The sequence below is a fragment of the Ammodytes marinus genome, assembly GCF_949987685.1.
Source record: "Ammodytes marinus genome assembly, chromosome: 2".
NCBI lineage: Eukaryota > Metazoa > Chordata > Actinopteri > Uranoscopiformes > Ammodytidae > Ammodytes > Ammodytes marinus.
This window is the reverse complement of record NC_137231.1, coordinates 764,249-790,620: the sequence shown is the minus strand read 5'-3', so window position 1 is coordinate 790,620 and position 26,372 is coordinate 764,249. Positions and strand designations below refer to the sequence as shown.

Sequence of the window (26,372 nt, the reverse complement as noted above, 5' to 3'; positions counted from 1 at the left end):
CAGTACACGCTACAAGAAGCCAAGCTAGACGACCTTGAGGTCCACTCCCGGAGGCAGAACATCCGCATCATCGGAATCAAGGAGAAAGCTGAAAACGGTAGGCCGACGGAGTTTGTTGCCAAGCTGTTACCAAAGCTTTTGGGAGAGGAGAATTTTGACCGGCCCGTGAATGTGGATCGTGCACATCGAAGCGCAGCGCCTGCTAAAGATGGGAAATCTAGGGCTATCATTGCCAAAATACACCACTTTCAGGTGAAGGAGCTGGTGCTGAAGCTTGCCAGGGAGAAAACCAGACCCGGCGCCAGGCCCGCCCATTTGGTGTCTTTGCCCCCGCCCATCATGTCTTTGCCCTTGTAAAAATAAAATTAATTTTACTTTTTTATTTAATTTTTTATGCTAAGATATATATGATGTCAGATACTATTTAAAATCTCAAAAAATAATTGTTACAATAAATAAAAAATGACGGCGTTAACCGGCAAATTCAAACTAGTAGCCTAGCCTGCTCTGGTGTTTTGAAAATGGATATCAGACGCTGGTTAAAAACGAATGGGCCTACTTATCCGGAAAAAAAACCCTGCAGTTACAGTAAGTAAAGTTAGCTTAAACCCTGACCGGGCTGAGCCCCTTGCTGGAGCTGGATTTGAGTGTGTTAATGTGTATTATTTGCCAGCTGCGTGCATCTTAAGGCAATGCTGTTGGCCATGCTGATGTGTTTGCGCTGCTGTGGACTGTCGCAATTGAGTTTTTTGTAGGCTACACCTGTCTGTGTCACGTTTACTGGTCCAAATTAGACAAAAATATTTTGAATTTGGCGACAAGCCCCATAGGTTGCTATCCCGTCAATTAAGGCAAACTCAGGCTTCCAGAGCCATACACTCTATTAAGTCAGATGATGGCACTCTCTGGACAGACCCTGAACAAATTAATAAATGTTTTGCTGGTTTTTATGAACGTGTCTATCAGTCACAAGGTGAACCTGACCCTGATGAGAAGGAATTTTTTTTTAAAATTTGGACCTACCTAAACTATCAGCAGAATCATCTCTTTCACTAGATAAAGAAATTCATTCTAATGAGATAATGGAAGTGATCTCCTTCCCAATAATAAGGCAGCTGGGCCAGATGGCTTCAGTATAGAATTTTTCAAAAAATTAAATTATCGCCTCTCTTATTACGTATGCTGAATCACTCGATGCTGAACTCTAGGTTACCTCCCACATTATATAAAGCCAACATTTCACTTATACCCAAGCCAGGCCGTGACCCTAACTTGGTCTCATCATACCGCCCCATTTCACTGTTGCCTATAGAAACCAAAATCCTGGGTAAAGTCTTAGCTAACAGATTAAAGGAGCACATTTGTTCCATTATTCATCCTGACCAATCAGGTTTCATGCCAGGGAGACATGTGTATTTTAACTTGCGTCGTTTATTTCATGTGTTGTACACGGAGCATACAGAGGAGGCTGTAGTAATCTCTCTGGACGCACAGCGTGCGTTTGATCAGGTGGAGTGGCCTTATATGTTGATCACACTTGAAAAATTTGGTTTTGGACCCTCCTTTATGAAGTGGATTGAGATCATTTATTCACACCCAACTGCCTCTGTTATCACCAATCAAAACATTTCATGCCCTTTTGCAATCAACCGTGGGACCCGTCAGGGGTGCCCTCTCTCCCCTTTTTTATTTTCAATAATTATTGAGCCGCTTGCTGCCAGTGTCAGACAAAGTAAATTAATATCCCCCGTTGAGATACATGAGCAAGAACATCATCTCTCGTTGTATGCAGACGACATTCTTTTGTTTATATCTCGTCCTCAAACATCAATCAAACCTCAAACTTTCTGGATCCTCTGTTAACTGGGACAAAAGTGAGTTAATGCCAGTGTCCAAGGAGGTTAATATGACGTATTTATTGTCTACTCCCTTTAAAAAGGCTTATGAGCATTTTTCATATCTTGGTGTTATTGGTACGAAAAAATCTGAGGACCTCTTACGAAAGAACTAGGACAGCAAAATTTAACAGCTTAAGCAGGGAAGTAATTTCTGGATGACTCTTCCTATTTCTCTCGTAGGGAAGATTAATGCTATTAAGATGATTGTACTGCCGCGTTTCCTCCATCTTTATCAATCCATTCCTTGTTTTATTGCTCAGTCTTACTTTAAGCAACTAGATTCCATTGTTGTTTCATTTATCTGGAACTACAAAGCTGTTAGAATTTCTAAAAAACCTTTATGTAAGGCAAAGAATGTTGGTGGCTTTGCTTTACCAAATTTTAAAATGTACTATTGGGCTACTCATCTGTCTATGCTTGCTTGGTGGAGAAGGGGCCCCCCCCTCTATTTCAGATTTATGCCCAGTGTGGCTACGCATAGAACTTTGCAAAAAGTCTTCCTTGCTGGCACTGCTTAACAGCCCCACCACAGTCAAGAAGTCATGCTAGAGTAACAGCCTTGTAATTCATGGCACTATACGCATATGGGAGCAGATCAAATCTTATATTAAGGCTCCAAAAATGTATACTGACACTCCCATTTGTAATAATCACTCTTTTATACCAGGCATTAATGATGCAGCTTTCTTTGACTGGAAACAAAAGGGTATTGTTAACATAAATGATTTGTATATTGAAGGAAGCTTTGCCACATTTAGACAGCTACAAACTGCTTATAATATTTCTGCCTCAAGCTTTTTCAGATATATACAAATTAGAGACTTCATTCGTAAAAATGTATCGAACTTTGAGAGCCTGAATAAGCACGAAACTCTTGAGACAATGAATAAATTTGACCCGGCTACTCGTGGGGCGGTTTCCTTCTTTTACAAAATTCTTCATAATGGAGCTGTGCTGGGCACCGAGGAGCGTAAGCAGGCATGGGCAGATGAGTTAAATGTGGAATTGAGTGATGATATGTGGGATGAATGTTTGCGGAATGTGCACAAATGTTCAGTTAATGTTAGACACACTCTTATACAGTTTAAAACAGTCCACAGACTTTATTATTCCCTGGAGAAGCTAAACAAATTTTACCCTAATGTCTCACCTGTCTGTAATCAATGTAAATCCATGATAGGTAATTTAGCACACTCATTTTGGTTATGTAGCAAACTCCATTCATATTGGAAAAGTATATTTCAATGCTTCTCTGAGGCTTTTGGGAAATGTTTGGAACCTGACCCTCTTGTGGCAATTCTGGGAGCTACAAGTCCCTTTTCTTGTATTAATAAATATGAGAAGAAGGCTATTGAATTTGGGATGGTGATAGCCAAGAAATTGATATTACGTGTGTGGAAGTTGGACTCTGTGCCTACATACGACCTGTGGTTAGGATAAATGTCTAACACACTGCATTTGGAGCGACTGAGATACTATAACGATGATAGAGGAGATGTGTTTGATAAGATTTGGGACCCTGTAATAAGATTCTTTAATGGGTAGGCTGCTCTATAGTGCTTTACTGTGCAAATGTATGGATGTGTGTATTTTTCTTTTTTATTGTACTCTGACATTCACTTGTCCACTTGTCTTTTCGCAAGACTTCGGATCTTTTTATTTAATATTTATGTTTTGACCATGGACTGCGGCTGCTAATTTTGATGTGCTTTATTCTGTATGTTATGTGTGTTTGTATGCACTGTCTGTTCTTAAAACTGAAAACTACAATAAACATATTTAAAATAAAATAATATTTACAAAGTATTATCGTAGCTACAGTATTCTGTTGTGGGTGGTGCTCGGAAAATGCCTCTAACATGGTAGGCTCAGGACGGACAAAGTAATCAACACCCTCCTGCTCCTTGCTCTCTCTCTCTCTCTCTCTCGACAGACTCCTCTGTGGATGGTGTCTCAACCAGTTTCATAAATGAGGTTAGACACACAATTGATTGAGGTTTTAAGGATGTATCAGTTAAAGAGGTGGAAAGATGCATCATAATATAGTTATATAGGCAAAATGCACAAATTGTTGTTTTACTAAGTAAACCAATGTGAAAAAAAGTTTACAAAAGTAGGGGAGAACGGGGTTGGCAGGCACACTTTTTACTCTAGTGTGAATTGCTCATCACCAAAACATCTTTCAATAGTCATTCCTACATTAAATTGAAGCATAAGGTGCTAGCATGAAATGTGTCTCCCTCTCAATTTCCAACGTATTGTAATAACGCAGTGATTCTTGAGAACCGGGACAAAAGGCCGTCTTGCATATGTAACTGCTGTTATGTTTAAAACTAAAAATATTTAAAATTGTAGATGTTATTAGGGATTAAGAATAGAATGTCTGGAGCACAATTATCCCCTTAAATTTTATTTTATCATTATTATGTTAAATATATGACACTTGTTATCTTCTCCAAAACAGTGTGTCCTCAGAGAAGGTTTGAATCTTTCATATGCAATAAAACCTATTAAAAATGTACTTTAATGATTAAAAAGAGCTTTTTTCATCATAAGCAACACTAAGGGTGTATTCACACATGCCGTGTTTAGTTCAGTTGAAACGAACTCAGATGCACTTCCGCCTTCGGTGCGCATCTTTCAGACAGGTGGCTAGACAGTTCGATTTGGGTGGGCCTGTAGAAATTTTAGGTGGGCACGCTGGGCAGAGAGACCGAAGATGCGAGCGCGCGCAAGCCGAATTTTTTTGCCCTTGTAAGCTCTCTGCGTCTGCTTTTTGGCACATTTACTGTGAATTGTGTAGAACACAATATGCAAATAAACTTTGAGTGTTGCTGTGTGGGAGATTTGATTCTTGCATGTTTTTTCCCCAAATGTTAATTATGAATAACATATAATATACATTATATACAACATAATGTATTAATGAAGCCATTCCTATATTTTTTAATCGCAGTATTAACTGTAGGTATACTGAGCTGATAGAAGAGAAAGCTTTGGGACTGGGCAACCTGGATGGTGGTAGTCCAGAGCTATATACTATACACACTATATAGATACTGTATATAGTCTTTCCACTATTGGCTCCGATGTCCAGCTGGGTGAAAATAGTAGCCAGCTGAGGTCACAACCCTGCCAGGAGGGTCAGGGGGTATGACCCCCCGGGAGATTTTTTTTAATTTTTTTAAATTGAAATGCATGAATCTGGTGCACTTTGAGAGGAAAATTAAGAGGCTAAATCTGAGGAATCTTGTGTGAACAAATAATTTGGAGACACCGGGTCGGATGAATTAGAAGCTATTGAAGAAAGACACATGGATTTTCCATAGAAATATACATTTGAAATAAAATATTATGCAGGGTCCTCTGGGATGGGCTTGGTGCTCTTTTTCTTTTACGGGACATATTTTTCTGTAATATAATGAATTCATTTAAATTTAGTGAGAGGAACGAAGCAGAAGAACTCTGTTGTCCAGTTATCTTTTTTTCCACAGACGAAGCTGAAATAGGCTATAGACTATACACAGTGCATGGGCAACTGAGGGCAGCCCCATTTTCAAATATTTTTAAATAAACTCAATACACACTGTGCATGCCATGGACTTGAACGTGACGTGATCAGTTAACCTCGGATTACCTCCCAGATGAACTGATTCAATTATTAGGCTATTAATTATCTACCAAAACATTGTTTTCCTTTTATTGTATGATCATTTACATTTACATAATATGATGTTGATATCAAACACACAAACTAAAAAAATAATAATTAAAAAAAAATCAGGGGGGGCCCCCCTGGCAGTCGGGACCCTAAGCAACCGCTCATTTCGCTTAAATGCCTCGGGCCGGCTCTGCTGACCAGTGACCACTATAAGCGGGTGGGTAACTTGGAGGTAACCACCCAATAATACAATTAGAAGCAATGCATGGTAATGGTATATTCTTTAGTATTAATTCATTGTCTGAATTTTAGCGTTAGCAGCGTATGAGCCGCGTATATACGCACCTACGCAGCTACGCGCGGAGTTCAAAAAATTAAACTTTTTACGCTCCTACGCATGACGATTAGCCGCGTTGGCCAATCAGCGTTGGGCTTGACCCGACGTCACATACATTGGCACGGTCGGAGAACAGTGTACTGTACACAGAGGCTGATGAGAGACACCGAGGAGGAAAATGTATTGCAGGCAGCCGAGCTGGTGCTGTATGACAGCAGCTCGGGAATAGAAGACGTGGGGAGAGTAAACCAGGAGAATGGACTTCCTGGTTAATTCAGTGAATATGTGCGGCTGTGCTTTAGCCGATAAAACAAGTTAGCGGCGTATAGCATTAGTTAACTCACCCCAGGGCTGGACTGGGACCAAAAATTGGCCCTGGAATTTTGGACCCAGACCGGCCCACCACAATTGATCGACCACCCACCAGAACACATTTATCACGGTCCCTTAAAGATGACTGTTCCATTGAATTAAATTAAAATGTTGGTTTATTTTGAACAAGTGTACAGACATATAATACAATAATATTTACAAAGTTTTATAGTAGCTATAGTATTCTGTTGTAGCCTGGCTCCGCCCGCCTACCTACTTCCCCCCAAATTTCATTTTCCCTTCAGTCGTCAGTCTGGGGCTGCAGTGAATTCAGGTGTTTGAGCTCAGGAAAATGTTCGGCCGTCCAATCAGCGAACAGAGCGAGTGGCTGAGAACGATGACGTCGAAGTCGCACTCCAGTTTCAGTTGAATGCTGCGACCAAACGTTATGCGATTGGTGGCTGATCCAGAGTGGCACTGGGCAGATCCAATAGTTTTAAACTTCAACAGACACCCGCCTCTAAGTGAGTCAGTGAACGTTTGCCAAATAGAGCAGTTCCAGACCTTCTGTACAAATGAAATGAGGTACGATGGTCTGGTAGGACCAGGCTAATTCTGTTGTGGGTGGTGCTCAAAAAATGCCTCTAACATGGTAGGCTCAGGACGGACAAAGTAATCAACCTCCTGCTCCTTGCTCTCTCTCTCAACAGACTCCTCCTCTGTGGATGGTGGCTCAACCTGTTTCATAAATGAGGAGAGACACACAATTGATTGAGGTTTTAAGGATGTGTCAGTTAAAGAGGTGGAAAGATGCATTACAATAGATTTATACAGGCAAAATGCACAAATTGTTGTTTTACTAAGTAGACCAATGTGAAAAAAAGTGTACAAAAGTAATGGTCTAATGTGTATTATTCTAAAGTACATGATGGTCTATAAAGCAGGTCTAGTAAAATAAACTCAACAGCTTGTAAAAAGTAAGTAGGCTACAATTCTGTGGTGGTCTAATTTTCTGAATGTTTCTAAAAAAGAGAAGCCTAATGCCTCAAACACTGAAAGTGTTGTGCAAGGAGAAAGTGTGACAACTTTATGTTGCATATTTGAGTGAATATACTTTTCTGCATTTACTGTTAACTTTGTGATATATTAATATATTTTTAATGGTCAGGTCAAATTACAGTCTGTATTTTAAAATTGCATTTAAATTATATATAAAATAAATAAAATTCAAGTATGTTTAACCATGTCAACAATCAGTACAGAAAAGTATATTTAAGTAAAACATTATTAAATCCACTGTACTGAATAAGTAGGCTACAGCAAGAAGCAAAAACTGACAGCTTCCTCACTTTAATGACATGTTGGGACATAGATGGGACGGGCCGGGCCCAGATTTTTTATTTATTTTTATTTTTTTATTGAACCTCGTCGGCCCGGGTCGGCCCAAAAGGCCGCCGGCCCACCGGGCAAAGGCCCGGTATGCCAGATGGTCAGTCCAGCCATGACTCATCCCGGTTGTGTGCGGGCTGCTAGCGCCTCATATTATGAACCCAAACATGACGGCTATGTCCGGTAGGGGTGGGAATCTCTTGGCACCTTTCGATTCGATTCCGATTCAGAGGTCAACGATTCGATTCAAAATCGATTTTCTTCTCAATGCAAAACATTTTTTATGTACATACCCATGTGTGAATTTCAAAAATATATTTATATGCACATCTGAGTTTGCTACTCGGAGTTTGCTAATCACTTCCTACTTTTGTGATGATCATTAAAGACAATCAACAGATGAATTGCCTTCTCTAATATTGTATTAAGAGAAAAGCTTTTCTTGTCACAAATATGACTTTCTATGAACAGTGCAATAATCAATGCAGCTTGCATTTCAACACAATATGGAAGTATGTAAAAACTAAACCGATTCAGTTTTATTTTATTTCTAATCTCGTAAATCATGTTTCTATAGGATTTCTATTCTATTATCTATTATTTTCTATGTAATTTCAACACATTGTACAAAAAGTATGGCTTGGAATTCAGCTCTTATACAAAAACGTAAACAGAGATAAAGCCGGTGCAGGTCATGGGTTTGCTGCTCTCAGCCCTTTTGAAGCCACTTTGGAAACAACTCGCACATGTGTGGTGTGTATGCGCAATGGCGCAGGAAGTATTAGTATTTACAAAAAAAAAAAAAATTATAAAAAAAAAAAAAAAGCTGTAACTGTTTGTTATGTAGCTGCCGTGAATATGCAATGCTGTTTTAATGCTAGGCTATTTGTGCTGTTCAGTTTGTCTTTTGGCACAGTTGTTGGCCGTGTTGTTGTTGTTTTTGTGCGGACATCCCTGCTGTTGTGTCGGGTCGGATCGCAGCCATGGTTAATTAGGGGAAATACAATATCGGGAGGGAGACTACGCGCGTAACCATTTTTGACACAAAATGATCAAGCAACATTTTAGCTGCGTTACGCATGTAAATCTTACGCGGGTAACGTGTGTAGTGTGTTCGCACCTTAAGTGGTGGTCACCACCGTCAGACATTTCATTAAAATGTAATAAAATCAAGCAAAATAAGGGGCAGCTGTCACTTTGAAGGACCTCTTGTCAAATTCTACCTCTGCAGAGTACATTAGTCAGACAGGCTCTGATAAGTGTTGTAGTTTTAGAATATTTTACATTCCGAAACTTGAAAGTCCTGTGTCACAACCATGATATGTCAACACCAACTTACAATTTCTGAAGAAGTTATTTGAAATTTTTTGATAATTTTATTTTCCTGGAGTAGTTCATACTAGCACCTAACATCAACAGAAAAACCAAATGGCTACTAGATAAATTCCATTTGTTATGTTTAAGAAACGTTAAATATGTCAACACCGTCAGACAGGAAATTTGACAGAGTTGACATCTGACGGTGGTGATAGGCCAATGACAGTAAAAAAAACAAAAGCTGGGGGGTTGTGTCAAAGCTTAGCTCAGTAGCTTAGTATATGTTGGATACATACATGTAATTTAATTTGCCAAAACATAGGGTTTGTATTTTTTTCAACATTGCACCCTGTTTTGTCCTACTTCTCAAGAATCACTGAAAGAAGAAATTAATCATCAAAGACACCCTGACACATTGTGACATCCATCCCGATCAAGGGGTTGTTTGTCACGATGTTATCTTAATGGGACAAATCTTAAAAAGAAAGCAGAATTAGATTTGAAAGTTTAATTGCATTTTCAATTTGACAAATAGGCCTACATAACTTAATGCATCTCATAACAAAATGACCATGGAATAAACGGACAGGAAACCCATATTAAGACCAGCCTATTTAACAAAATAGAGAACAAAACAAGTAGGTCTCACAACAATTGCCTACTCAACTAGGCTACAGACATTCACTATCTGAGTTACAGTGATGGCAAATGTCAGGTCTGTTTACTCCAACTAAGCAGAGCTTGTGTGCCCACTGGTTGCACATCCAACACTTCTCCCATACCTCCCCTGAACGGCTATTAGAGAACGTTTCATACAAACCAAACAAAAACTATCCATCATCTGGGGCCGTATTCACTAAACATTTTAAGGCTAAGAGTAGGTCCTAACGTGTTGATTTAGGAGTAACTCTCAAAAATAAGGGGCGTTTCACTCCTAATTTTAGGACTCCTAACTTTTTAAGATAAGTGTAATTCACAAAGCATTTTAGCGCTAAAACTAGCTCCTAAATCTATGAAAAGACTCCTAAGTCACTAAGAGTAGATCACAGACAACCATTTGATGGTGTTTGAGAGATGTAATGCTAGTGAGCTTTACAAAAGGTACCTTAATAGCTGTAAGGGGTTAATGATCTTAGTAAAGCTATATTTAGAAAGTATAGACACATTTATATTTATTGCATTTATATAAAAAAATATTTATTAAGTTCCTTTTCCTGCAGTTGCTTTTGGTTTACGATGCACTGAAAGTTACTGTTGGTGTCACATTTGGGTTTAATTTGTTACTAGAGTAGGCCTATATGTGGCGCTTCGCAGCATCTCCTCCGTTCCACAGGTCCGCTACTGTATAGTTGCGCGTCTCCGTCTCGCCTTTTTCCTTCCGCATGCACTTTACGATTTCGCCGGCTGTTGTTTCTAAATTGTGAATTTCCTGGTTTGTCGCTGTCTAACTATTGCTGCATAGTCCGCCGTTGAGAGAAATACAGTGAGAGTGCATGGCGTGCAGCTGTTCAATGAGGATATTTTTCCGATTCAAATGATTGTAAAATTTAAAATGAATAGACCTATGTAGCGCTATTGTAGGTTAATTGTGAACGAATGTGTGGGAAACCCTGCAGTATCTTGGTTTCATGTTAAATCAGTGTCACTTGTCATTAATTGTATATAAAAACTCTTTACAGCGACACGATATGGATATCTCCCAGTGTTTCTATCATAAATTCACTCTCTTAGCTCTCATTCCCTCTAGGCCAATCACTGTGGGCTTAGAACACTGTAAAACCGAACAGTACAAGCTACTTAAAGAATATGAGGTTTATTAACTCTGAAATTAAAAAAAGTTATTTCAACTCTAATTTACTGAGTTATCAGTACTGATTTTCTAATTTTAAGTGCAAAGTGCCCAACCACTTTAACTAATTTTTGACTCAAATAATTTAACGGCAATCCCTCATTACGTTATGACGTTCATGCGTGCTTCTTTTTCTTCACCGGAATGTCCGCCATGTTTGCTGCTCGCAGTTGACGAGAGAACCAGAAGACCCGGGAAAGTTTGTTACTCGTGAACTACTTGGCCATTTTCATAGAAAAGGACATTTTTAATCATTAGGCTACTTGTTTAAATTGGACGGGATTGACCGCACAGTCAGACGTGCTGTGGCATGCTGCAACCAGACCAGCGAACTGTCTCCCCCGTGACCGCCATTCTATTGATGCTTGCAATTAGCCTGCTAATCTGGTGAGTTTTCATTTAGTACCACGTTTAACTTTATTGTTTTATTAGTTCTGTAATAGCTCAGTGTTCAATTATTTTTTTTCTCCATGCATCCGACACTTGAATTTGACTTCAACTAGCTTGATTATGTAGCCTATATCTGCCTCATAACTTGTGAAAAGCAAAAGCGGGGGAAAAAAAGTAGAACCAATACAACCAACACTACCATTAAACATTTCCCGCCGCACGGGGTCCGAACTACATTCAAAAATCGGTCTGTTTAATATTTACCATTTTTAACAGATATGTAACTCTGGAAACATTAATTTACATTAACTGCCAACTATAATCGACTCCTGTATAAATTCGGCAAATAATTAAATCATATAAAAGCACGTTATTATAATAAACGTGTCGTGTTTTGAAGGTGTTTTCACTGCTCGCTACCTCGGACAGACAGCACAGGGAGGTCTTAAATTCAGTCATTTCTATAGGGGGTGATGCATGACGGATTTAATGGCCGCGAAATGCACTGAGGAGACGACAAACTTGTTTTTGCAGTGAGAGCCCTCCAATCCTGTTTGCCCCAGTATTTTTACCAGCAGGGGTTGTAGCCGATTCAGTGGTCTGTACACTGACCATGGTCTCTGCCACAGACCACTGTGTGCCACCACCAGTGGGTGCTGGAGGTACTGGTACGGACCACTCAGCTAGTGGCACGGACCACTCAGCTAGTGGCACAGACCAGTCAGCGACCACATACAACTGGTCATGACCACTAGGGACCAGTGGTCATTGCCACTAGGGGCGCTAAAGCTAGTGGCACGGACCAGACAGTGACTGCTCACTGGTCTCACTTTCTCTTCAACATGGCTGTAATAGCAATGCTTTTAAACATAGAGATCCATTGACTCTGCATTTATTTCATTATTGTAGCACTCTCTGATTTGTTTATAGCATAACTGAGGAAGAAGTTTAAACAAATAAAAAAAATAAAGTCAGATTTTTTTGTAATTAGCTTATGCTGTACTCTGACGCTTGGGCACACACACACACACTCACTCACTCACTCACTCACTCATTAACTGACGGCACTCGCACACACACACACACACCTTTCCTGCACCAAGACCGATGTTCTTTCGGGGGTAACACCCAGTTACTTTTACCGGTAGTTGGACGGAATGATGAGCCCATTTATTCTTGAGAAGCTGGTTACTTTATTTACGGTTATCACTCACTTTACAGTACATTAGCTTATGCTGCACCCTGTCGCTTGGGCGCACACGCACACACACACTCACGGCACTCACGCGCGCTACTCTCGTATCTCGAATCTTGACCAATGTAGTATGCCTACCATGGATGACCCAATATTAATATAATTTGACATTTGATTCAGCAATAAGGGAATGCTGCTGATGTTATCCAAGTATAATCAGATTGCAGCGACTGGGGGGAGCAGTTGCTTTTGAAAATACGCTGATGTGAGAGCAAAGGATTGTGGGAGTTTTAATGTTGAAGCGGATCATTGTTAAATTGATGGCATATGCGCATGTTTAGGTTATTTGTGTTATATGGGGTATTTCCAGTGTTTGTACCGTCTGTGTGGTTAGGACAGCATAACTTCATTATGTAGCAATGTCGCCACCATGACCCAAGTTGTCCTGTCAAATAATAATGAGCAGGTAACCGCCAATTTCTGAACAAAAATCAAAGGACTGCGGATTAAAAACTAGCTTGCATGGCTCAACCTGGCATATGTAACACACCAATCAACAAAAAAACATTATTAAGGTGACACGTTAAAAACTACAGTGACAATCCGCGAGTCGCGGCCGTTAATCAGTGTGCGCATAAATCAATACAATCGGTCATATAAAATAACGGTTGGTAAACTCTGTGTAGGCTATTTATTTTTTCAACCACTTTGAAAAGCTTTTTTCATCCCTGCGCAATCATTCTACTTCTATGCGCCGCATACCCACTTTTTGCGCCACTGTGTGTGTGTGTGTGTGTGTGTGTGTGTGTGTGTGTCCAAGCACAGAGTAGCCTACCTAGGCCTACAGCATAAGCTAATACAGTAAAATATCTGCCTTTTTTTCTTCTTTATTTAAACTTCTTCCACAGTTATGCTATAAACAAATCAGAGAGTGCTACAATAATTTAATAAATGCAGTGGCAATGACCACTGGTCCTTAGTGGTCATGACCAGTTGTATGTGGCCGCTGACTGGTCCGTGCCACTAGCTGATTTGGTAACGCTTTATACTAAGGTTCTTGTAGTAAGCCTTAGTTAATAGGTAATAAGGACCTTATTAACATTAATTTGTGTTAATAAGACTATATATAAGTGTTAATAATAACAACATAATAAACATGTTGACAGTGTGATTATAAGACTTTTACAAGCACTTATAAGAAACTTCTTAACTATTTATTGATTGCTTATAGCATTAATAAGTCTTATGAGTTTCTGATAGCTGTTACTAAAAGCATTACAAACCTATTTATTGAGTCTTACTAACTTGCCTATTATGTCATTGTTAAACCTTTACTAAGCATTGTTTGTTGCTTTATGAAGGTAAACACATCTTTATTAATCAATTATTAGCAGTTAACTATGCTCTATGAACAATGCTTATTAAGGTTAATAAGTCCTTTATTAAACAGTTAACTATGCTCTATGAACAATGCTAATTAAGGTAATAAGTCCTTTATTAAACAGTTAACTATGCATTTTGAAGGTACTGGATCTAAAGCGAGAACAATGCTTATTAAGGTTAATAAGTCCTTTATTAAACAGGTAATAAGGCATTTTGAAAGTACTGGATCTAAAGCGAGAACAATGCTTATTAAAGTAATAAGTCCTTTATTAAACAGTTAATTGTGCATTTTGAAGGTACTGGATCTAAAGCGAGAACATTGCTTATTAAAGTTAATAAGTCCTTTAATACACTTAGAATTAGAAAAACTATATGTAAATACAATGTTAGAGCGCTTAAGCACAAAAACACACTTTAAGACAGCTCTTTTGAAAAATATATTTTTATTTTCCTTTAAAATCTTCAGAACTTCAATGAAAAATATTCTTGAAAATCAATAATTAAGGAAACAAATCACACAACTGTGCATTTGTAAAAATCAGATTTTTTTCCAGAACTTTCAGAAACAACATTTTACTAAGTGTAAAAAAAAATAACTTTTGTAAAATAAAAATGCTGCCTGACATCGATTCAAGTGTCCAATGATTAAGACTGGACTATTAATTTAAAATATTAAATGAATAAGAACAACAAAACAATTAAACAAGTAGAGCACAAAAAACTTCCATCAAACAATAATTTAAAAAAAAAATGTTGTAGGGAAAACAATATAAAACGACGTGGGGTTGTATGAGTTGCTTCTGCATGTTGAATCTGTAACCTTATGGAGAAGGAAATCATCACTATAAAACTTTAGGCGAGACGTTGCTGTATCAGAAGTCAGCATTATACTGTTGCAGATAGGACAAGCAGAAAAGTGCCTTTTCACCACATATATAATTGCTAACCTAACAAATACAAGTCCATTCAATTGTTCTCTAAATGTATGATTTTGTCAGTTTGGTTCGGCCATGTATTACTACGTAAATCAGCTGCTTTAACTCAAATTTGATGATTTATTCGCTGCTCTGTGCTCTGCACCGACACGAGATGGTGTGTTAATACATGGCTGAACTACACTCGAAAAGAAGTGCAAAAATAAATGGCTGTCTGGTTGCAAACTAAAGCAGTGAAATTATTAATGCATACATTTGAACAGATCATTTTATATAAAGTATGTGGTAAAAAAAAAAAAAGCCCTCTACTGCTGGCCCCCTCTGCAACAGTACAATGCTGACTTCTGCTATACTTCCTCTTCCCATCGTCTAAGGAGGAGTCAGACGACAACGGACTTGACTCAGACAAATCCAAGTCGGGCTTTTCCGTAGCCTCAGGGGAAGGTTGAGTCAGGCTGGTCTTTCTTGTTACTGTATAAAGACAATACAAAGAAACATTGATCACAATTAGACAGATAGCAGACAGGTTACAATAAGCATTTAAGCCATTTGGACATGGAATCTGCAAAAGGGGGTGCAGTATCAAAGTAAATTGTGTCTGTAATGGTGAAAATGGTTGAAAAAAGTAATTATTTTCTTTCATTCAGATAGTTGTCCCTTCAAGAAATCTCTCTCCGTTGTCAGGTCTTCTATTTTTTCATCCTGGCATTCTAATTTAAACCTGGCCAGCTCAGGTTTATATTTCTGTAGACCCAGTTTGGCAGTTGGGGCCATTTGGGCAGCACCTGGGGTCAGCACAGAAATAACCATTCAGGATTATTTTGAATCTGTATCATGGACTAGACCGATTTTGTAGCATTACTTGGCCCCTTCCTGACAAGCTAGCATGACAAAACTGTTAGTAATAGATACTATTCTGCCCTTGCTCTCGGTTAGCTTAGCTTAGCAGATAGCTAACAGGAAGTTGGTGCCTTGAAATAAAGCCCAGGATACAAGATAGGGTTTAGGCCTTTGATAAGTTTCCGATTACTTCAGATGTTTTGTAAAACTGTAGAAAACATACAAAAAACGGACTTTACAATATATTCATACAAATGAACACACACTATACAAAAGCTATGTAGTTAATTCTCTTACTGGGTTTGGTGGTATGGTGGGATGAAAGAAGAAACAGGCTGACGCAGTCGAGGAGGTTTCCAGGAACGATTCTTTTATTTTAAAACAACAAACTCATACTGCAGTCAAACGAAGCCAATGAAAAGTCAAAGTATTTTAGCCAAATCACAAAGAGGGAGATACATAGGACTAGCTGATTAGACCGTTCCTGTCATATGGTAAAAAACCCGCCCTGCTCCTGTTGTGTGTCTGCTTTTAACCTGAGGATCTAAAGTGAGCTGATTGGCTATTAAAATCAACAACTATGCCCTTCCCATTCTAACTTATTGCAAGCTTATCCTTGAGAGGGCATTTACAGAAATCTTTAGCTAAAAATGGGTGTCCGGTTTGAAGCACCGGAAGGGACTTCTCCTGAGGACTAACTGACCATGTTTGGACCGTGGCTATTAACTTATCCGTGCGTTCCCAGATTCTGGAGTAAACACACACCAGACTGAGCTAATCTGGACCATAAAACAGTCGGTTTTAACCTATACAAAACTACACATGATTTAAAGAGGTTTATTCTGGGAGCTACAAAGCTAGGCAGCACACATTCCCATCTCCTCGCTGCTAGAGACGGATAAGAGATTGAAATCGGCCCTAAAAAGGCCATATCATAAAACAGTATCAACATGTGTTAGTAGGCTACCATAATATACCACAGCTACAACTAGCTTAACACTAGCATAAAACAAATGAGCAGCCATTAACAAGGCTTTTAGGTCCCGCTAGCTTCAATGCTAACTTACAATGCATTCTCAATGTAAAATGCTGCCGCGATTAGCATCGCCAAATTTCAGTTAAAATTAAACACTCAGAAATTAAACAAACATAGTTGCTATGCCACACAAGTGATTAAGAAGCTTTAAACATAAATACTCACAGACTGAGACTTTCTCAGGACAACAAAGATGAGAATTAACTGACATGCTGTGCTCTCTTGCTGGTTGCATCAAACTAAACTAAGGTAAACCAGGAGGGTAAAAAAAACAAATCACACATGCAATGCCGTTTTTAACCACCAGTTGTCTAAAGCAAAAACAAATTGTGGGGGCAGTTTGGTTTCAGTTTTATATGATAGCGTAAGCTAAACTTAGATCAAAAAGGAAGCTCACCAAAGCTTCTGAAATAAAGTAATGTAAGCCAGGCAAACAACTAGCTAGCTAGAACCAGCTAACGTTACTATAGCATTACATTCTTAAACTTACCAGAAGAGCCATCCTCCAGGACCTCACCCTCTTATTTTTCAGAGACCTGGTTTGGGGTGCTGACGACTCCGACATGTTCTCCTTATGTTCGTGAAACACTTTGTCAAGCATGGGCGTCAAGTATGGGCATCAAGCTGGCGTCAAGCCATCAGCGACTTGCATAAACGGAACTTCCGGTTTTACAACTACCTTCAAAATAAAAGCCTTTAATGATCTGATATGAGGCACAAAACCGATCATACGAGTCATATTCATCATAGATTGTGAAAAATATACAACATTCTCGGGGCATCTAATTTTAACACTCACTCAACATGTGCGCGCACACAAAGAGGTGAAATAATCACTTCAGAGCAAAAACAAATATATTATGCTCATTATGCTAGATGCCAAAAGACAACATTTTGGAAAGAGGGATAAAAATCAGTGACTTTACTAAGATATGGCGCTGCAAACCAAACTCAGAAAACTAATTTTTGAAGGTACTTCAACTAGAAAAACATTAAAGCTAATCAAATACCTTCACCGCTCTAACATTGTATATGTCGTTTTTCTAATTCTCATTGTATCCACCTTGACAAGATATAGTACTTAGTAACTGTTAAAAAGGACTTATTAACCTTAATAAGCATTGTTCATAGAGCATAGTTAACTGCTAATAATTGATTAATAAAGATGTGTTTACCTTCATAAAGCAACAAACAATGCTTAGTAAAGGTTTAACAATGACATAATAGACTCAATAAATAGGTTTGTAATGCTTTTATTAACAATTATCAGAAACTCATAAGACTTTTATTAATGCTATTAAGCAATCAATAAATAGTTAAGAAGTTTCTTAGAAGTGCTTATAAAAGTCTTATAATCACACTGTCAACGTGTTTATTATGTTATTATTAACACTTATATATAGTCTTATTAACACAAATTAATGTTAATAAGCATCTAATAAGGTCCTTATAACCTATTAACTAAGGCTTACTACAAGAACGTTAGTATAAAGCGTTACCGCCGAGTGGTCCGTGCTACCTGCTTGAGCGTCCCTAGTAACAGTGGTATGTGGTCTCTGACTGGTCCGTGCCAGAGTAGCGTGTGTGAGTGCCGTCAGTTAATGAGTGAGTGAGTGTGTGTGTGTGTGTGTGTGTTTGTGTGTGTGTGTGTGCCCAAGCGTCAGAGTAGCCTACAGCATAAGCTAATTGCAATAAAATATCTGACTTTTTTATTTATTTAAAAAAAAAAAAACTTCTTCCTCAGTTATGCTATAAACAAATCAGAGAGTGCTACAATAATGAAATAAATGCAGAGTCAATGGATCTCTATGTTTAAAAGCATTGCTATTACAGCCATGTTGAAGAGAAAGTGAGACCAGTGAGCAGTCACTGTCTGGTCCGTGCCACTAGCTTTAGCGCCCCTAGTGGCAATGACCACTGGTCCCTAGTGGTCATGACCAGTTGTATGTGGTCGCTGACTGGTCCGTGCCACTAGCTGAGTGGTCCGTGCCACTGGCTGAGTGGTCCGTACCAGTACCTCCAGCACCCCCTGGTGGTGGCACACAGTGGTCTGTGGCAGAGACCATGGTCAGTGTACAGACCACTGAATCGGCTACAACCCCCTCTCCAAAAAAGGCTGGAAAAGTCGATGAAGAAATGGGCAATGGTAGAAAACTAATGTGTTTTTTAACAATAAACCATGAAAACCTTTTCTAGTAGATCTCGGTAATACACAAGTGAAAGTTTTGAAAATTGCCTAAATATGATCCTATCAAAAACACACTTTCTGCTAGATATGCAAAATTGTTTACTTTTTCCTAAAAGCATGAAACTTGGTACACTACTACAGGTTGGGCCCTTGACATTTACAGATATTGAGCCATCGCAAAATCTAATCATGGCGGCCGTGGCGACCCATTTACTGTCCTGCATAACCTAATTATGCATTTTGCATCATAACTCCTGAACCAAACATGATAACACAAAACAAGTGATGTAGGGTTTGGAGGTAATAAGGTATTATTGTATACCGGGGTATCTTAAAATAGTAACGGTATTCCTTTCAATACCGGCAATACCGTCATGAAAAAAAAATTCAGTGTAATGTGCAAAGGTTTATAATAAATGCCTTAGCAGTGTTTGGCCGTCTGTCAGCACCACTGCCTGTGTTAGAAAAAGCTATAAAAGTGATAGATGCTCTGCCTCCCCCTGGTGGCCTGTTGGTTAAAATGATTATGATGTCTTTATGCATGTGATTGGTAGGCTACAAGATGAAACACACTGGTGTTTGTGTGATGGTTCTGCAGCCCATTCTACATGTGTTTTTGTTTTTAGCTGCTTAAAAGTGCCTTCACTCGCCCATTTTAAGTGTACAGACGCGTTAAAGTAAAGCTCCTTTCCATTAACGCCACCACAATCACTCTTTAGATCAGAGGTGTCAAACTCATTTTCACAAAGGGCCACTCTACGACATGATAATCGCACAAAGGGCCAGACATGTCGTTTACTGACATGCCTTCTTTTTAATCCAAAATTTAAACAACATATCTAGATATGTTGTTTAAATTTTGTATATAACCTGTGTACATGGGCATAGGCTAGATTTTGTTTAAAAATGTTGGGGGGCAAATTACAGGCGGGGAGTATGGGGGTGCTCCCCCAGAATTTTTTTTGCGTCAAACATCATTTCCTGCATTCTGTTGGATTTTTATCCACCAATCTGTGCCTTTTCTGCATCAATTTATGGTGGAAATTACTTTACAACCTTCAGGTTCCTAGTGAAGCAATTATAAGGAATATAATGCAGTAGGGCTCTCAGGCATTCTAGATTGAGCCACAATATTTATTCTCCTGGATTTTTTAAAACTTTCTGCACATTCAAAACATATCACGTTTTGGGTATTTTTTTATAGGAATCATGACCCAGCACCAGTGTTAACTATGTATGACACTTTACATTGGTAATGAAATGCCAAGCCATCATTGGAAACGAAAGGGGTGGGCTATCAGCGGCTAGCTAACGTTAGCTAGTGAGCTATATTGTAACTTAAGGCAAAAGTTAGAAACTAAATAATGTTAGCATTCATCCTTGGACACTTGACACAATCAATCATCAGTATTAGCATGCTATTTAGCCACATAGATTGGCCTATTTACAGCCCTCAGAAAACTGATGTATTTTCCCTAGATGTACAGTAAGTTCATCAATTCATGGCTTAAAATCTGAGCTGTGGAACTTTCAGCAGACATTCCTTGCGGTAAGTGATTAACCCTTAATTAACCCTTAAGCTGTTTAGACTCGCTCATTCTTAAGCAGCTGCGCTTCATACAACCTCTTGGCTAACGCAACGCTAGATGGTACAAGTGCTGTAAGTTAATAAGAGTATTTGACGGAGGTAACGTCATCGTGATAAATTAAATGTGAGCTCGTAAAATGGAGTGTTAGTCGAGAAACTAAAACAAATAGGCTGCAGATAGCTGAAGTAGTAAATAGAAGATTTTTTTTATTTTCATTCTCTTTTTTTAAGTAGTAAATATAAGAAAAATCAAATAAAACGGCCAACGTAATTACACAACGGTAATACCGTATACTGGGGTATAATTAGAGGAAGGTTTAAAGGTATCAAAAATTGGATACCGCCCAACCCTAAAGTGATGTCAACCCCAATGTTTTCATTGAAAGGGATAACAATGACACCACATACAACATCAGAAATGGTTGAGGTGAATAGTAAAGGGGGCATTAAATGAATTTGCAAACATGAAATCACTGTATCTGAGAATCTCTGTATGACTTTATGATTGTGTATGCGGCACAAATGTTGTATAGAGTTTTTTAAACTTAATCATTTTGCCAGACATAGGCTTAAGTGTCTGTAAAAGACTATAACACTATTCTACATTATTTGGCCCCAAATAAATCGCAAACTCAAATATTTTGTTGGACCACATTTAGCTTTGATTATGTCACCCATTCGCTGTAACACATTCTGATAACCCCAGATCATACTGTACACTGCCTCCACAGGTGTGTACAGTAGGCGCATGATGGGAGCGTCACTTCATCCACCTCTCTTCTTACCCTGAATCACCCATCACTCTGGAACAGGGTCAATCTGGTCTCATCAGACCACACAACCTTTTTCCATTGCTCCAGAGTCCAATCTTTATGCTCCCTAGGAAATTGAAGCTTGTTTTCCTAAGCCCCACTGATAAGTGGTTGACTTAAGGCAACACAGCTGTATAGTTCATATCCCTTATGTTCTCATCGCATTGTGCATGTGGAAATGTTCATACTTTCACTATTAAACATAGCCTAGAGTTATATTGTCGACATTTTACATTTTGATTGCACCAAATGTTTTACATGATCATCATGATCATTAAAGATTTATTTCCGACCACATTTCTTTCTCAAAGATGACGGTTCACTACTATCTATCTAGGTTCTAATAAGGTGTTGGGACAGATCTTAACCCAATGTTAGTAGTTTCAGCAATCTCCTTAGTTGTTACTTTGTTTGATACAGGCCAATAATTTCACCCTTCTGAATAGAGAAACATCTTTTTCATGACAACAGCATATGTCTTCTGACTTGGTTGTTTAAGAAATAAGAAGATGTAAGTGCTTGTCCCCAACAGTGTCTTCCTTGACAAACAGCTCTTTTAAAGTGCTGCACCAGTTCGAAACATGTGCAATTACTTGTACCACAACATCTGTGTCCACATTGCAGAGGGTGATCTTCTTAAACCCTTTCCTTGCATAATCTGCTACATGGAGAAGCATATTTGTATTGTAACCCATCACTGCCACTTTGAAAAGGAATAAGCTTCTGCTAGAATGTATTAAATTAAAGGACAATCAAGGATGAAACTTTGAAAAGGCTCTAAAAACTGCATTGTTACACCAGACTTTAAATTGCTTGTCCGACCCATGACAGGGATCTTCATACTTCCTCATACAGGAAAATCAGGCTACCATCCATAACAGACCCTGCGTTCCAAATCGAATAGTTTATTCTACATACTTCATCTGACCATAAAAATAATCTAGTTAGTATGCAGTAGACACACAATCGGGACATACTATGACATCATAACATTGCGCCATAAATCCGTCGGAGTCCACCACCAAATTTTGAATACTTCAAAATCAGTTAAAAATAATGGTTGCCTTAGAGATTCATGACCCCAATCGCCGAGTTTGACAGAGACGTGCGTACACTCGGAGATCAATCCGGAGAGCTTCGGATGTTGTTACTCTGTAATGTATGTTGTTTTAATTTACTTGAAAACTCTGTATTATATTCTCAGCTGTATACCTACAAAAAACATTTCACTGTCATTGTAAATTTGATAATTAGGTCATATCGATGTTATTGTTATTCAGTGCAGTTCCCATTGTTGATTAAAATATACAAATAAAGTTTATTTTTATAATTATTTGTTTGCTAATATCATTTATCGGTGAAGCAGAGGAACATTTTCCACTTAGTGGACATTGAAAATAACAATCACCTTGACCTTGGTTTGGTTGTTCTTGCAGGCTGCATACATAGCCTGGAAATCCAGACCTGCCTCTGGCAAAAATAATTACCCAGCGTGTTGGTCTGGACACGATCCATTGGAGCGCATTAACTATGTTGGAAAATTCTGACTTACGAATCAAATCGTTATATCTGATATGGGCGGGCCAGAGACCTATGTATGCGGCTCTCGGAAGGACGTAAACGGATGATGACAGTGCTGGGCATGAAAACTACAAAGATGGATGCGGATAAGTTGAAATGGCCTCGAAACTTAACGACTTGGAAGACGGCACTCAAATCTTTAATTAGCAAGAAAGACGAATGTTCTGTTTGCCGACCGAACACTGCAAAAGTTTAATTTACCAGTTAACCCGCTGTTTGCAAAACGAACAGGGCTTAATACGTCACCTTCTTCATTGCTCTGATTGGTGGTAGTGCTATCCAATTGCGTGCAGTGGTATTTGAAATGCACGCGTATGTGCCGTCCCTTGAGTTGGGAAGGTATATTGATCGTGGCCAGACCCTATAACATTCTACACTGCGTTCCAAATTATAATGCAAATGAAATTTTCCTAAATAGTCGATGCAAATGACAGTCAGTATAATTTTCAAGTCATCAACCGTTAGAGTATGATTCAAATTTTATTGAACAAACCTCCCAATGATAACAGTATTTTTCAAAAATAAAAAACTCAAAATGCACCGTTCCAAATTATTGGAGAGAGTTTCAAAACATTTTATAGGTTGTAAATAACTAAAAATGGTCATTTGTTGAATTTGCAGAATGTGTAGGTCATATTTAGTGAAATCAAAAGCTATTTCAATCAAAAACATCTTAACAGGCCAAGTTACATGTGAACATAGGACCCCCTCTTTGATATTACCTTCACAATTCTTTCATCCATTGAACTTGTGAGTTTTTGGGGAGTTTCAGCTTGAATATCTTTGCAGGATGCCAGGATAGCCTCCCATAACTGCTGTTTTGATGTGAACTGCCTCCCAACCTCATAGATCTTTTGCTCGAGGATGCTCCAAAGGTTCTCAATAGGGTTGAGGTCAGGGGAAGATGGTGCCACACCATTAGGTTCTCTCCTTTTATGCCCATAGCAGCCAATGACACAGAGGTATTCTTTGCTGCATGAGATGGTGCATTGTAATTCATGAAGATGATTTTACTACGGAAGGCACGGTTCTTCTTTTTGTACCACGGAAGAAAGTGGTCAGTCAGAAACTCAACATACTTTGCCGAGGTCATTTTCACACCGTCAGGGACCCGAAAGGGGCCTACCAGCTCTCTCCCCATGATTCCGTCCCAAAACATGACTCCGCCCCCTCCTTGCTGACGTCGCAGCCTTGTTGGGACATGGTGGCCATTCACCAACAATCCACTACTCCATCCATCTGGACCATCCAGGGCTGCACAGCAGCTGCTCTCCTAATCCGATGAAAATCAATAACCAAGCAAAAAAACGGCTTTCAGTTAGTGTGTGGTGTTATAATATATAAAAAAGCATTGAACGCTCGGGAGCCTCGGCACGACTCGTTCTTCCTCCTCACATGCTTAACCGGAACAAAGCTTCACATTTGTAAGTGATTAATATCTTTATTTTGGTCTGAGCAAACACTGAATTCGTATTATCTTCTAATATTTGTCCAACAAAGTCATCGGCTACCCGGCACAGCCTGCACTGCGAGTCCATGCTGTTTACAAACTTGCGTACACAAGCTGAGTGCTGGCGTGGGATTTGAGCATATCCTACGCTCACGTCCATATTGATAAATGCCGAGGTTTGCGTGGAAATGTGCATACAGCCACTTTTCTGGTCCACACACGGTTGATAAATGAGGCCCAATGAGCGCCACACAAACACATGCATTACAGTACAAAATAGTGTGTCTGTCATTTTTGAGCTGTAGACCTTGCCATCGCTGATCCACCATATAATCTTTGAATCCGAATTTGGCATTTGCCCCTCCATGACGGCTGCCTTCTGCGTTGACCTTTTCTGGTCTGTCAGGTGTGTCACACTCTGGAAGGTTGCCAGGTTAGCGAGCATCATGTTTCAAAACCAAAACATTACTTTCCAATAGCTTGAATAAAGCTAATAATACTTTGTATTTCATTAATAAAAAGTTGAGTGCTTTCAAGTCATCCGTCTCAAGTCTCAAGTCTTGAATACAAGTACAAGTCAAAATCAAGTCGATTCATTAATCAATCATTCAATCTCAAACCTGCAAATTTGTAGGTTTACATTCATCAGTCAACTGCACATGCAAGAAGAAAATAAAAAGAAGCAACTATGTTGTTCATAAGCTGTGAGTAAAGTTATGACTGTGGGTTTAATTTTTTATATGTTGCCTGTCTTCAAAAACAATATCAAATCAGAAAATGGGAACCGTTAAGAACCATGATCGTTCAAATTTAAACAATACCCATCCCTAGTGCAGGCACACTCAAATTTGTATTGTAGTATATCACAAATGTGGAGAAATTTATTTTATAACTTGCTTTTATTACAAAATGCGGCAGAATATTACATAATGCAGCTGTTATTACATAATGAAGTACAAATGTATACGATTTTGAAATTTTATTAGATAATGCAATTTTTTTACACAAGTTGTCGTTACGAGGTACATTTATTTGGTAACGCATAGTATATCTGCAATAAAGTGTTTTTTGTTCTGGATTTCAATAAGGATTTCAATTGACAGAATGTGTCCTGCTTTTTGTCTTGTCTCCCTGCAGTCTCCTGATTCAGGCTCACCCTCTCCTCCCGGAGCAGAGTCCTCCAGTAGACACCTGCTGCAGGATGACAGCTTTGAATGTTCTCCCTCAAGCAAAGAGGTGTGTTCAACTATTCATTAGATATTCTCTGCACTGCCTGTCCTTTCCACTATACACATCAAGTTGATGTAATATTTGAAACATTTGTATTCATAGTCCAGGAGAAGCCTTGCATCCTTCCCCACATATGTAGAAGGTGAGTGATTCTTCTTCTGATGCGGACTTTTTCAAACTATTAAATGTGTCTACCAGGGGGGCATGGAAGAGTTCAAGGTGAGGTGCAACAGGAGATAGAGTTTAACATGAAATGGACGGTATCAATACGCTTTTAAAAGGTATAAAATAAAAGTCTCACTAATGCAGTCAATAGTTCCTGCAGCCACAGTGGGTGTGACACCGTTCACCATCAATGTTAATGTACTTATACTGTTTCATTTCAACATAACAAGAAGAAGCAGACCATTTAAGATGGCTGCCAGTGATTGTGGCTTACTGCAAACATTTGTCATCAGACTATGCAGATGATGACAATTGATATAATACTTTTAATTTTAGTTGATAGTGATAATGAGGTACGCTTAGTATTAATTTTAAACTATCAATTTGAAGTAAAAACATTGGACATGGAAAATTCTTACTAGTTTGATTACTTCTCCAAAGTAAGTAAACATTTGACTTAAACTGCTGTAAAGAAAAGAGAGATGAAACATCATATGAAAAAAGACTATTCACATGCATTAAAAATACTCCTTCATTTATACTTTTTTATTTCAAAGAAGTAATTTACTGGTAAGGTGAAAATAGTGAACGGCATAATACATTTTAAATATTTACAAGAGTATCAATTATTTTACTATATTATAGTGTATATCTTATTATAATGTATATTTAATTGTCTTCGCAGTTTTCAGATGTCAATAAAAACTCATTCATATTTTAACAAATGAATGAATGACAATCAGTACAGACGTAAAATAAGGGAATCAAAACATTTCCTATTTATGGTACTAATAAGAAAAGTCTGAACAGTGATAT

At 38.6% G+C, this 26,372-nt stretch overlaps 1 protein-coding gene across 1 annotated transcript in view; it reads left to right on the top strand.

Annotated features, from left to right (window-relative positions):
* The window catches only part of apba1a (amyloid beta (A4) precursor protein-binding, family A, member 1a), a gene marked incomplete at both ends in the record, with an annotated part of 313,633 nt that overhangs the window by 57,368 nt on the left and 229,893 nt on the right, over positions 1-26,372 (top strand). Inside the window, 2 exons of the mRNA XM_080040598.1 lie at positions 25,299-25,397; positions 25,494-25,533. Coding sequence (XP_079896724.1) covers positions 25,299-25,397; positions 25,494-25,533 — 139 coding nt within the window. The remainder of the gene's footprint in view (positions 1-25,298; positions 25,398-25,493; positions 25,534-26,372) is intronic.